This window comes from Geotrypetes seraphini, chromosome 10 (genome assembly GCF_902459505.1).
Source record: "Geotrypetes seraphini chromosome 10, aGeoSer1.1, whole genome shotgun sequence".
NCBI lineage: Eukaryota > Metazoa > Chordata > Amphibia > Gymnophiona > Dermophiidae > Geotrypetes > Geotrypetes seraphini.
In genome coordinates, this window is record NC_047093.1 from 140,108,051 (window position 1) to 140,122,428 (window position 14,378).

Here is a 14,378-nt window from a genome sequence, read left to right on the forward strand (position 1 = left end):
TTGCTCTTCCCTAACACTATTCCTGTCATGTGTGACTGCGGTCTTCTGTTAGCATGATATTTCTGTGTACCATTCTGTAATAATTTGGCTTATTCAGGTTTCTTGATAGTAGAGGGAATATTGCTGCTATTCTGGGTTTGCCCCGCCCAGCTACCAAGAAAGACATGCTTACTTTTCTTGCTATGTTTGGTCACTGCCGCCAATGGATCTCTGCTTGTTCCTTCTATGACCAGATTTTGAGACAGACCCTGGTTTCTGAAATGACTGCTCTTATCAGATGGACTCATGAAATGTTGGACATTTAAGATGTGCTTTGGTTTCTAGCTCAAGTTTGGGGTTTCCTGCTTATGCCCACATGTTTTATCTCTTTGTTTGGGACTATTGTAACACCATGAAGGGAGAACATGGCAGTAAGTTACGCTCTGTTGCCTTTTTTATAGTCACTCCTGTTCAAGAAAGCCCTGGCTGCTTGTGCTATGGTGGTAGAGATGGTTACTTCTCTGACCCTAGGTCACCCCATTACCCTTCATACTCTTCACGATGTTCAAGCCCTTCTTTTAAATGGGCTTTTGGGTCTCACGGGTGAACAGGATTCTCTTCCTCTCTTTTTTCACAGCTTCCTCTGAATTTGATGCCTGGCGTTTGGCAGGTGCCCAAAGCCGCCCTTTTAGACGGACTTTGGTGCAAAGAGGGGAAACCCTGGATACTAGCTGCTAGCTCTCCCTTATTCATTGCCCAATATCATGGTATTGGTTATCGTAGTGCTCGCTCGACATTTTAACTTCTTGCTAGTGATATTTTCATTCTTGACCTTTTGCTCCTTGATACATATATATATATAGCTCAATAATTACAGCTGGCACGGTTGTGAATTGAAAATAAATTGGAAAATACAATTCCTTTATTGTTTTAGCTGAAATTAGGATGTTGCTAATTTAAAATGTTTTTTCCGGATTTATACATAGCCATCCCAGATCAGTTTTGGCACAGATATTTCTAATGTTTTCCATGGGTCCTCTTTATCACTGCAGAGATAGAGACGCTCCAAAAACATTAGCTTTATGCCTTTTTCCAAATATGAGATGGTTATGATATACATTATTTGTAGTTTTGGTTTTTTTATATCAATGTGTTTATTTGCAGAGTTAAATTCAGCCCTGCACACTTGACAGATGGAGTAATAGCTCCACGCTTAAAACTTTATGTTTTGTCTGTGTCATGTCTACTTGTTTTAGTTTAGTTTAGTGGGTACCCCAGGATACATAACATTGGCCATTTTTAGAGCTCTTTTTCCACTTCTTACTAGCCTAACTGCGCAATGTTCTTTTACTTTTAGCTTTTATATTCTGAATATAGTTTAGTTAGGGGTTATAAGAAAAAGCTTTATTTTATACAGCATTTATTTCGTGGTGTTCCCTACATATGATCCATACATTTCTGAATACATTCAGTACATCAGTATGGTCTCTCTGAAGTGCATAATAGTTATATGCAGCACGATAAAACATATCTTTTTGGATTGTTCAATTAAGAACCTTAAGTAACTGAGTATTGTCTCTCTTTTGCCATAGCTATATCAAATACATGAATTGGTATTGTTACATGTTGCATGTTACAGGCAACATGGTTTCTCTTGTTTTCTATCTCTTATTTGGATCACATTGGAGTACAGCTGCTGAATGATATTTGGAATGCTTTTCAAGCATCTCTTTTCAAGTATCTCTTTCTGTATGCACAGACATCTGGCTGCTCTCCCTTTGAGATTCTCACGGGATGACCTTTCCCCGCCCCATGGGTAGATTTTCCCTTGATACAGGAGGAATACGTCCAAAAGCTAATTGAAATATTAGGGCTTGTTCAAAGAAACGTGTCTTGCACTTCTCCTTTCTCTCCACAGATTCCTACCCATTTTTTCCAGCCTGGTGATTGTCCAGAAGCTTTCCAAGGATCGGAAGCAGACGGATTTCCCCTTTGGCCTTCCCACTACTGTGATCGCTGTGCCCAGGCCCGCTGCACTCACTGAGGAGTTTCCTGTTTGGATCCACGCAAGTCGCTTGAAGAGGGTTAACCTAAAACCCCAGAAGCAAGTCTTCCCTGCGCAGATTTCACCTCCTCCAGTGGAACAACATAATGATCTCATTGCAGCATTCTACCAACTTTATCATTCTCTTACTGGCACCGCTGCTGCTCGTTTTTCTCCCTGTATGGATCATTTCTAACTGGGTCTACAGGGATGATGTGTTCTGGGTCCACGACACTTTCTGCCCATACCCATCTGTAAATGACACTCCTGCTGTAAACAGCACACCCGACACCTCTTTGCGAACACGACATCAAGCTGGACTACTCCCTCGCAAAGGCTGTCCTTCAATTGGAATCCAGAAAAGACTGATAGTATGCTACCCTTTGGTATAATTCCAGCAGTGTGCAAGTTGCCACCTTCTCCTTTGAGTATTGTGACATTGCGGACTGTTCATCAATTGATATCCCAAGGCTGTGCCATTGGTCCTCAGAAATTCCTAAAACTAAAGACATATATATATATATATATATGTTACTGACTCACGTTGAGGGTTAAGTGTACATTCTGGGGAGTGGTAGGGTGGAATATTTATACTGACTGGGTTTATAAACTAGAAAATACTCTGAAAAACAGTGGAACAAAATGGTAAATCACTGCTTACTTGTATGACCCTTCATAAGGTTGGACACTGTTATAGGAAAAGTGTTCCTGCACAAATTATTAAGCTTTCTCTTACTATTGACAACCCTAGACCTACTGATGAAGGTATGTACATTATGGACATGTGGTTTAAGGGTGGGTCTAGCTATCCGACCCATCAGTTTTCTTATGGGATCTATCTACCTCCACTCATCTTCTCCTGCCATTTTGTGGGGGCCCCAAAAAATACTAACCCACTGGCCCCTACATTCAATAAACTTACTGACATGATGGCTATTGCCAATCCCACTTTTGAAGATACTGTGGCTGTTGAGGTAGGGTTTTCAGAACGTAACCTTTGGTTAGAATGGATGAAATTCACTGCTGATCAACATAATAAGAGTAATTGTTACATATGTGCTCAAGCTAGACCCCATCTAGGAACCGTACCTCTGGACCTCCCTCCTGGTATCCAACCATGCCTTTTTGGGTTATTTACCAGTATCTCCTCTAATTTTACCTATCCCCTTTGTGTACTGCAGTGTTCTAAATACCCTTTGTTGCCAGGACAGCAAAAGCTTGATATTTCCGTTACCATCTATAAGGGCAATTACACATGTCATGTTTCTAATCTGACACAGAGTAGTTTTGTAGGTAATTTACCCCCAGGTTATTGTCTTGGCTCATAGGTATGCCCCATTGTTGCTGCATCAGATTTGATATTTACTGGCTTTATGGAGACTTTTGGCTCCCTGTTAAGCTACCCAGCCAGTAGATAGGCCAGTGCACTTTAGTTAAGGTTACCATGCTTCTGCATATTCTTTCTGAAAGGCATCCTTCCTATTCACATGGTTTTTCCTTTTATTTGTCTTGATATAAATCTGATCACATGTATATTATAGGGGTCCCAAGAGGGGTCCCAGATGACTTTAAGGCCCGAGCTTAGGTTAAGGCTGGGTTTGAGTCCCTTATTCCCTTTATTACTATTAATAAGAATGTTGATCGGATTAATTAAAATTATTATAATCAGCAACGCTTTGTGAACTATTCTAGGGACGCCTTGCAAGGTATTACTGATCAATTAGGCTCCACTTCTCAGATGGTTCTCAAAATCATATGGCCCTAGATATGATTCTAGCTGAGAATTCTGTTAAATTCTCCTCAGTATTTTATGCTGTTGTACTTTTCTTTCTGACAATATAGGTCCTCTTATGGACATTCAGAAATTAGCAGACCTCTTTGCTGAGCTTAAATGTAACTCTGATTTATCTAATTCTTGGGATCAGCACTTTAGTTGAATGCAGGGTTGGGTAATTGTTATAATCTCTTATTATTTGCACTCTTGTCTTGACTGCTCATGTACTGTGTTATTCGTATTACAGCTCCTAAAAAACCCCTCCTTGAGAGACATACCTAGAGTATCACTCCCTTTCTGACCCTCTGTGGACTTCAATCTCCAGATAGGAAAAATGCTGATGTGTTTAAAGTTTCATGTGACCTGTGTCCATATATGGTTTGTATTTACGTCACATGCTGACACATGCTGGCAAACCTGATTCGTATAAAAGATGTGAAACTCATAATAAAATTTGGACATGTTTTGGAAGACGATTTCTGGTCTTTAAGATGTGTCCCCAGGTACCTGACTTCCAAATGACAGAGACAGAGAAAGTATGGGGCAGGAATTGGGACCAAAATCCTTTTCAGGGGAGACAGGGGTTGTGTTGATCCATGCCCTGTATTATTTGTATTTATAAAATGACAATTGTACAGAATATTGTTTCTCTTCATACTTTAATAAAATACGTTCAATATAAAATCATAACTATTTGAGGCTTGTGCAGATGGGATCAAATGGTTGGCAGGGACCGAGCTCGCAGGGACAGAGCGGAGATGTTTTTTTTTAAATTTCAGTCTTAGTAGTTTGCCGGTCCACAAAATAATTCTTTTATTACCACCGGTCCATAGGTGTACAAAAGTTGAAGAACACTGTACTAGATTGAAGAGTCCTGCAAGATGCATATGGAATTAGTTTATCAATGAAAGCTGGTTGGTGGGAATGTTTTGTTTTTGAAAGCAAGTACAGTGGTACCTTGGATTACGAGCATAATCCGTTCCAGGAGCATGCTCGTAATCCAAAATGCTCGTTTATCAAAGCGAGTTTCCCCATAGGAAATAATGGAAACTCGCTTTGATGCGTTCCCCCACCCCCGAGAATCGGCATTGCTCCCCTCGAAGGCCTCCTCCCCGCGATCAGGCACCCCCCCTGCGATCCGGCACCCCCCCCTGCCTCTAACCGGCACTCCCCCCGCCACGATCCGACCCCCCCCCCCGCGAAACGATTGGGCAACCCACCGCCCGATCAGAACGTGAACTCGCAGGCCTTGAGCATGTTCAGATGCTCAAGGCCCAGCAGAGAAGAAAGCCGATTTTCAAGAGTGCCCAGATGAGGGTAAGAAGCGGTGGGGGGGGTGCCCAATTGTGTCGGGGGGATGTCGGATCGTATTGGGGGGGTGCCCAATCGTGGCGGGGGGGTCGGATCGTGGCGGGGGGGTGCCCAATCGTGTCGGGGGGGGGTCGGATCATGGCGGGGGGTGCCGGTTCAAGGCAGGGGGAGTGCCGGATCACAGGGGGGGTGCCGGATTGCGGGGGGGGGGGGTGCTCGTAAATCGAGCCATGCTCGGTTTCCGAGGCACCGATTTTGCAAATGTTTTGCTCGTCTTGCAAAACACTCGCAAACGGGTGCACTCGTAAACCGAGGTACCACTGTAGTAGTATTTTATAGGTAAGACGATGTGTGATTGGCAGCCAGTGTGCTTTACGGCGGAGAGGAGTAACGAGGTCAAATTAGATTAGTTTCACAACAGTGTTTTGTTTAATTGGATGTGACAAATTTCTTTCTGGCTTATGCCTTGGTAGAAAGCGTTTCAGTAGTCTATGGTTGAAATAACAAGGGAATGAATCAGTATATTGATTGAGGGAGGATCAAGAAGAGATGAGATGGAGCGGATGAGTCGTAGTTTATGAAAGCATTTTTGTGTTACGGCACTGATTTGTTGATGGAATGTAAGATCTTTATCGAGGATAACGCCAAAGAGTTTTACTTTGCTGACAATTTAAATAGGAGAGGAGTCAATGCTCATGGGAGCTCAGAAATGTTCATCTGTAGAGGTAAGGAAGAGGACACCTATCTTCTATTACCCCCACCTTAGCCCTCCTGCTCTGGCACTTGTTACCTAACACAATGACCTTACTCCCTCCACTCCTGTCCCCAATTCACCACCAATTGACTGCCAGGAAAGAGCTTGGCTTTGCTTTACTCTCTCTCCTCTTGTCTCTGTCTGGGGCTAGCCTAGGACAAATCCTGCTTCCTACAACAGAATTCCAACTGGAGGGCTGAGAGGGCACCTCAGGTGAACCAAAAAAATATTGATTGTGCAGACAGGAGATGGGGCAGGCTGCCAGAAGCAAAGGACTGATCTCTCTCTCTTCCCCCTGTCTCTCCTCTGCCGGCCTCTCTCTGAAGTCAGAACCGCACAGGGCCAGTGGGTCTCACAACCACAAAAAAAAAGAATTGGGAAGAACCGATTTATTCTGTCTTTCTTTGAAAGAGAGGAGGGCATCTAAGTTTCCCAGAAGAGGGCAGATCTGAATTCAACACTCTGTACTCCTCAAAGGCAGAGTGCTTCTCTCCCACTACAGAGCAGACACACACTGAGTCAAAAGGATTAGGATGGAGGTAGCTTTTACTCCTTAAAATTTCAAAGCCTGTGAGTCCCCCTCTCCAAATAACATAACATAAATTTTTATTGATATACTGCAAAAGCCTTTCGGTTCAAAACAGATGGGCTGACCATTGTCAGTGAGCTACATTCCCAGGCCTCCAAGAACAGACTTGTCATATAGAATACAGCCTGTGCTTAGGAAGACAGTTTCTCTTTATTTCAAGTTTTCTTTATTTTTGATATACTGTTTATCCAGCAGGTATCTAAACAGTTAACAATAAAATGAGATTTAAAAATAAAAGAAATATCGTATCTAAAGCTAAACGTACGGAAGTAATTACGCACTGATGTATATGAAACGAGAGGAAAATAGGAGAAGGGAAATTTGTAAATACATCAAGATAGAAAAATAAAGGGAGGTAAGTGGAGAAGGGAAATACATTAGGGTAGGACTCGCTTCTAAGAGTGAAAGTGAATTGTTAAAGAGAGCTGGGATTAAAGAGTTTAGGCATCTTTAAATGGAAAAGTCTTGAGTTTGAGAGGGGATGAAGGAAGCCACAGAACAGTTGTGAGTGACAGTTATATGAAGAATTCCTTTTTCTTTCCTGAAGTTTAACGATTTCAGCATTGGTCCCAGATGAACTTAAAATTTATATCATTCATTGCTTCCTTGTAGGCTGCATCGAAGGATTCACTCATTGCAGGAGTAAAGTGATTTTTCCACTCGCCAGAGATTCCTGAAAAATATCACAAAAACCCCAAGTGAGAACCACTGAAATCTCTGGTAAGAGGCTAAAGTTGCAGGAGCTATGAACCCCTTCCCCCCTCCAGGTTCCTGCATCATTTTCTACAGCACTTCCTGCTGGGAGATACTGGAACTGCAGAAAAAATATTTTTCTCAGTGAGTAATTAAAGTCAGGAAGTCATTGCCAGAAAATGTAGTAAAAGCAGTTAGCTTAGCAGGGTTTAAAAAGGGTTTGGAAAATTTCTTAAATTAAAAGCCCATAAGCCATTATTAAGGTGGCTTGGGGAAATCCACAGCTTGTTCCTAGGATAAGTAACATAAAATTATGTTCTACTCCTTAAGATTTTGCCAGATACTTGCGACTTGGGATGGCCACTGTTGGAAACGGGATACTGAGCTTGATGGACCTTCAGTCTGTCCCAATATGTAATCTCTTACATTCCACATACAGCACTCCTCAATCACTCTCTACAGTAGCTTCCACGATGTCACCTGTCCATATTTGCTCTCACCTTTCCTGATGAAGGGACTTTTCTGTATATCCAGAATATCTTTAGGAAAGGTGCTGTAATTGGACATTTTGTTGTCTTTCATGTTTTTGAAGGACACATTCTCCACCACAGAGTCAATGGCCGCCTCATTCAGCTCTTTCCCCAGAAAGTTGCAGATCCTCACCACACTGCCTCGCAGGTCCTGAGAAGGATGGAGACAAGGAAATATCTAACACCGAGATCACTCATTCATCCACCCATCAGGAGATGAAGCCTTTTGGGTCCACTGTGACTAAGTTCAGATGGATTTCAACTTACCTGTAACAGTTCCTCATATGTTACGATAAGTAAATTCACCTGATCCTTCACTCCTAGCCACCCTCGGACATGATCAAACCAGGATCCACCCAATACTGCCAGGAAATAAACAGGAGAGACATGGTTAAAGGCTGTAGGAGGAGGGGAGGGTGAGTTTTGATGGGGTGAGGTTATAGAGTTTGGGGTCCACTCACCCTCTCCTTTCAGGAACTTGGGTAACAACTCTTCTATATTATCAAGCTCGTCCAGGAATCCTGCTGTCTTGGAGAAATAGTGAAGGGAAACCAGGACGTCCCGCGGATTCCGGACCGTGTAAATAACCTGCCAGAAAAAAGCAATGGAGGCCACCCAAGGACCCCACAAAATCAATAAATTCTTTGAGATCCAGAGACTCCACAAAACACCAGTAAGGAAGGAGGCTAATCATTTGTCTGAAATGTTATGTTATGTTTCTCAGATTCTTCTATTCCACCTTTACCTATATAGTTCCAAGGACGGATTACAAACCAAGAAGCCAAACTACATTGTCTGGAAATCACAATGAACGGATCAGAACCCCACTCAAACTTTACACTGGAAATTTTCATTGATTTTGGTAGAAGAGCAACACAACAATATTATCATGTTTGCTATATAGATGGGGGCATTGCCTGTTAAAATTATATAAACCGTAACTCCCAATATAAACCTTATTCTTGCTAGTGAAGTTCCATATATTAAGGTTGTAGAGGCTCAAATGTCCACACAACATTTACAGTATATCAATGTAACTGTTGAATTTTAAACAAATTGCAAAGTGATTTGGAACACGATTGCAATAATCAGATCTAATCCAAAAAGACTCGAGGTCAAAGTATTTTCTGACAGATCTGACTTTTCTCATTATCTAAAATAAACATTTAACTACAGATTGAACAAAATAACACATAGTACAGCAATTATCTATTTGTACCCCTAAAATTTGAGAACATAAATTTAGGTGAAACACTCTGTCCACACTGGATTTGCAGATGTGGCATTTGAGATATGGAGAAATCAGGAGAGACAGGGTTTAAAAGCAAACACTTCGACACTGACTGTCATATAACACGGTCTGAGTGATTTACATCTATATCAGTGGTCTCAAACTCAAACCCTTTGAGGGGCCACATTTTGGATTTGTAGGTACTTGGAGGGCTGCAGAAAAAAATAGTTAATGTCTTATTAAAGAAATGACAATTTTGCATGAGGTTAAACTCTTTATAGTTTATAAAACTTTCCTTTAACAGTTAAAAGGAAAGATATATAAACTATAAAGAGTTTTACCTCATGCAAAATTGTCATTTCTTTAATAAGACATTAACTATTTTTTCTGCGGCCCTCCAAGTGCTCTATTTTTTCTGCAGCCCTCACATTTAAAGTTTAATATCTTTTCTTTCTCAAAACTGGCACATTTCAATCACTAAATTGAAAATAAAATCATTTTCCTACCTTTGTTTGGTAATTTCATCAGTCTCTGACTATGCATCCAATATTTCTTCTCTTCTTTCAGCCTCCTGTATGCTTCCTCTCCTCCAGACCTCATTCCCTCCCCCAACTTTTTCTTTCTTTCTCTATGTCTGTCTTTCTTTGATTCCGTGTCCCATTTTTTGCTTTGTTTCTGGCTCCCTGTCCCCCCCTTCTTTCTTTCTTTCTTCCTTCCTTCCTGCCCTCCCCCACGCCACCGCCGCCGGGGAATAGGCTGCTGCCGCTGCCGCCATCGGGAACAGGCCGAGATCTCCCTCTTTCTCTTCTCTACGGGGCCGACCAACTCTCGCCGCCCGACGTCAATTCTAACGTCGGAAAGGACGTTCCGGGCAGTCAGGCAGCGATTGACTAGCTAGAACGTCCTCTCAACGTCAGAATTGACGTTGGGCGGCGAGAGTTGGTCGGCCCCGAAGAGAAGCAGGGAGATCAAATAACACGATGCCGGCCTGAGAAGGGAAGGGAAGCAGGTTGGGCACCACTGTTCTAGACGAGCCGCACTCTAGGGAGAACAGTGGACCGCCCCCCCTTGGTACGCCACTGGAGCAGCAGCGTGTCTGGCCGGGTCTTCCATGGATAGCGCAAGGAGCCGCCAACCTGCGGCTTTGAACGGAACGAGCCGGCCAGACACACTGTTGCTCCAAAAGGAAGACAATGATCCAGTCCAGACTGCGGGCCGCAAATAAAACCTGGAGAGCCACATGCGGCCCGCGGGTCGCGTGTTTAAGACCGCTGATCTATATCATATGCTATGGGGATAAAACAAAAGACAAGGCACAATAACGTAACAAGTAAACCGAAATTAAAAAGGAGAAGGAGGTAAAAACCAAGAGGGAGGAGGGGTAGAAACATAGAAGATGACGGCAGAAAAGGGCTACAGCCCATCAAGTCTGCCCACTCTGCTTACCCACCCCCTGTCTATGCCATAATTTCTAGCACTTGCCAGCATCACACTATCATAAGTCTATCATGAACACAGCACAGACAGCTATTTATTTTATTTATTTAAAATTATTTGTAACCCGCCTATCTATAAATATAGGCGCGGAACAATACAAACATACAAAATCAGCAAACGACAAACAATTAAATTAGAAAAACAGAAAAAACACAGCCTAGGCATTAGAACCCCTTGCAGCTATCAAATTGATTCAGAAAAGTATGAATACAGCACAAAGAGGTGAAAAGGAGATTCCATGCAGGCATCACGCTCATACACATAAATCATGAACACAGCACAGACAACTAAACAGCATTTGTCCATTAGAACCCCCAGGGTCCCCTGCTGTTCCCTCTTCTATTTAATAAACATCAAACCCAATAAAGAATGTAAGGAGTTGTATAAAAATGTATTCTTTTAAAAGTGAGCTCACTGGGAGACATCATGTATAAAAATGCCACTCTGTTAAATTAGTTTACCAAACAGCCCTCTATTTAAACTAAAGTGAAGATCTTCTGTGAGAGTAATCAGTCAAACCATTAGCCAGAGTGTGTAAATAAAACACCTCTTCACATTAGGTCTGGTATATTCAGAGATCCTCAGAAGTGCCACCTAGGACTCAAGCATATTCATTGTCCCAGGGTCTATGCACAACTTTCTCACCGGATCTTAAAGCTTTTATTCTATAAATATATAAATTACTTTAACCACCTTGTAGTGTGTATATAGTTTAAGGACTTAGCTTAAAACTGTAGTCTTCCTTTCAGGAGTTTTACCGCCAACATGTTTCACCCAAAGGGTTTTTTTTCCAAGGCTCATATCCCTTTGTTAAGCTTACTGCCGCTGTAACCGACAACTGAATTATACATGGACTGACCGCCAAGGAACTCAAACGCCTCCAGTGGGTTCAAAACTCGGCAATCCGCTTCCTGTGCAGCCTCAGTTATCCTCTCCAGCCTTCCAGGCAGAACACTGGCTACCGATCAATAAATGCTACATATTCAAGGCCCTGGTAATAGCCTACAAACGATTCCACCTCACCACATCAGCCTACATTACCTCCAAACTACAGCAGTACACCCCCACCCGCCCTCTCCGCTCCGAGGCAGAGGTGGCTATGCATTCCTCCTGGGAGATCCCTCCAGATGGAAACCGCCCTTAAGTGCTCCTATAGGCATTTTGTCCTACGGCTATGGAAAGAACTGCCTGCACAGATCAGATTGCTGAATGCATTGATGAGCTTCCAAAGAGCAGTGAAAACCTTCCTTTTCAACTGACCTACTTCCAGCAAAGAGTTCCCCGATACTCTCTTCTTCCAAAGAATGCTATTATACAATCAGTCATGCCCTTAATTAACAAGAAACATCTCCTGTGATTGCTATGAACATCTCTCTGCAACCTTTCATGTCCTAAGCTACCATGATTGTCCTATGTAATGTATTGTGGATGATACGCTCTATTTCATCCCTTCTAGACCCCAAATCCCTCAATATTCTAATCCATTCTTTAGTCATTTCCAGCTTAGACTACTGCAATTCCCTCGATCAGAGAATCACCCAGAAATAGATCAGATCAGGGCAGGATTAACCAATAGGCCCAGTAAGCACGTGTCTAGGGCCCGAAATGATCAGAGGGGCCTGATAAATGAGGGCATCAACATTGTTTTTTTCCAAACGGCAATGGGACCCTCCAGCATCGATCGGCAATGCAGGCCCCCCCCCCCAATCATTTCCATCTTAGACTACTGCAATTCCCTCGATCAGGGAATCACCCAGAAACAGATCAGATTACAAATAATTCAAAATACACGTTTCCCCTCTTCTTAAAAAAGCCCATTGGTTACCCATCACTCACAGAATCTCATTCAAAACTCTTACTAGCATTTAAAGTTCAACTCAATCACTCCCCTGTGTTCATTGACAGGCTTTTAATTCCTTACGAATCCTCTCAGCAACATCTGACTATTCCCTCAGTCCGACAGCTTTTCTACAGCACAACACGAAAAACCATTTACTCGGTGGTTGTGCCAACAACTATGGAACGTTCTTCCCCCCAACTCTACGGCAAGACAATAGTTGAAATAACTTTAAAACCAATCTTGAAACTTTTCTCTTCAAAGACGCCTATGAGATTTACGATTGACAATGGAAAAAAAAAAGGCGGAGATGCTTGCTCCAGACAACCCCACTTCCCTGATGGTTTTTCCTGTACCTTTTGCTTTTATTTTTAATATTATATCCTTACACTTTTCTCCCTTCATTTCAATTTTTGTCTCTATAGTTACTTTTAGTTTGTTTGTTTATTCCCCCGATTTTTAATTAATTCAATTTTTAACACTGTAAAGATGTAAACCACTTTGGTATGTAAAAGTAATATACCAGGACATAATAAACTTCAAAATAATATAGCTATGTGTCTACTGTAATCTACTGTGGATGTGCTTATGTTACCCATTCTGAGCTCACGGGAGGACAAGATAGAAATCTAAATAAATAAATAAAGCTATCAGACTGATACAGAAAAGTATGAATACAGCACAAAGAGGTGAAGAGGGGATTTCATGCAGGCATCACACTGATACACATAAGGCATGAATACAGCACAGACAGCTGAACAGAGGATCTTCATTAGAACCCCATGCACATAATACAGCACGGACAGGCGAAGAGTGGACCCTTGTCTTGAGAGTGAACCCCACTGTTCCTTACCTTGGCCTTCGATGTGAAAAATGATTTGGGGAAGAGATGGACAGGGAGATGAGATGACATGAAACGTGGTGAGGGCAGACTCTCCAGATTCGTGGAAAATAGGGTTGGCTCCAGCCAAGGCACGCGTTCCCAGTTAGGCACGGTGTGGGAGATAGTTGTATCCCCATCGCTTTGAATGAGAGTGAGAATCTCCTGCATCCATGTGGTCCCTGAAATCCAAAGGGGGAAGCTATAGGTTAGATGGGGGTGTGGGGAGAGAGAATTCTGCTAATCAACTGCAGGGAGGGAAGAAGATGAAAATACAGAAAAACAAGGAAATGAAGATATGCAAATAACCTAAAAGAACAAAAAGAAAGGGGATCTAGGAAGAAGACCACCAAGAAAACCCCCACCGTGTTGCTGATCACCCAGTGCCCTCTTTTGTCTGGGTGAAGAAAAAATTCCGCTCCCTGCAGACCCCCCCCCCACACCTCCACCCTATTTTCCCAACGCCCCCGTCTCACCAGATTTGGGGTAGGTGATGCTGAAGGCGTCATGATCCCGGACCTGGAACTCATTGCAGATGTATTCCAACTTGTCTTTATCATAGTATTTGGAGGGCATGAGAAAACCACGGTGCTCCAGGAAATTAGAAGAGGACATCTGGAAACAAAACCAAAATGAAAGGTAACACACAGCTATATACACCCTCCCCCCAAAAAGGTTTTCAATCTCCAGCAGTGTCTCTGTCCTGGGGTACACAGGGGGTCAGTTCCAGCACTACCAGTCTCAGCTACCTCCACAGCACTGCCTCTGGGATTCTACCTATGGGGTGATCAGAATTCAGGACTGGTTTTCAAGGATTTATCTAGGATGGACCTTTGAACGGCAACGCGAGAAACACCCTCAAGGGGCGTGATGGGCTATCCCCTTATCTCTAAAAAAAAACAACCCAACGCCTCCAAAACTCACTCTGGTCCTTTCTCATCGGCACAGAAACAGTTTAGCCTGCAAAATGGTTTATCGCTGTCTTTAGCGACATTTCTAGTAGCCTCTGATACTGACATGCAAATGGGTTCTTCAACATTGAAATGAACACTCCGGTGAATTCTTAATAATTTCCAAACCATTTCCTAAGAGCAGCGTCAGCTGTACAGTGACAGCACTGTTTTAAAACCCTGACATGGCTCTGTCGGACACTGCTAGAAAGTCAACTGACCCCCCCCCCTCCCCAGCATTAGGAGAGATGCCCCCCCCCTTTGCATCTGTGACCCCCTCCCCAGCAGCGGGAAAGGTGACCACTCTCT

The 14,378-nt window shown here is 42.8% G+C and overlaps 1 protein-coding gene across 1 annotated transcript; it reads right to left on the minus strand.

Moving 5' to 3' along the window:
* Nucleotides 1–6,735: 6,735 nt before the first annotated feature.
* Nucleotides 6,736–13,734, minus strand: LOC117368669 (sulfotransferase 2B1-like). Its single transcript, XM_033962393.1, has 6 exons — nt 13,596–13,734; nt 13,093–13,301; nt 8,136–8,262; nt 7,942–8,036; nt 7,645–7,825; nt 6,736–7,124 (listed from the first exon to the last, which is right to left on the minus strand). The coding sequence occupies exons 1-6, from the start codon at nt 13,732–13,734 to the stop codon at nt 7,009–7,011; spliced, it is 867 nt and encodes a 288-aa protein (XP_033818284.1). The 3' UTR covers nt 6,736–7,008.
* Between the last annotated feature and the right edge of the window lie 644 nt (nt 13,735–14,378).

Coding starts and splice junctions, on each gene's coding strand:
- LOC117368669 (XM_033962393.1), bottom strand. CDS start 13,734: ATGTCCTCTTCTAATTTCCTGGAGCACCGTGGTTTTCTCATGCCCTCC. Junction 13,302..13,595: donor CATCACCTACCCCAAATCTG/GTGAGACGGGGG, acceptor TTTGGATTTCAG/GGACCACATGGATGCAGGAG. Junction 8,263..13,092: donor TTTTCACATCGAAGGCCAAG/GTAAGGAACAGT, acceptor TTTTTCTGGCAG/GTTATTTACACGGTCCGGAA.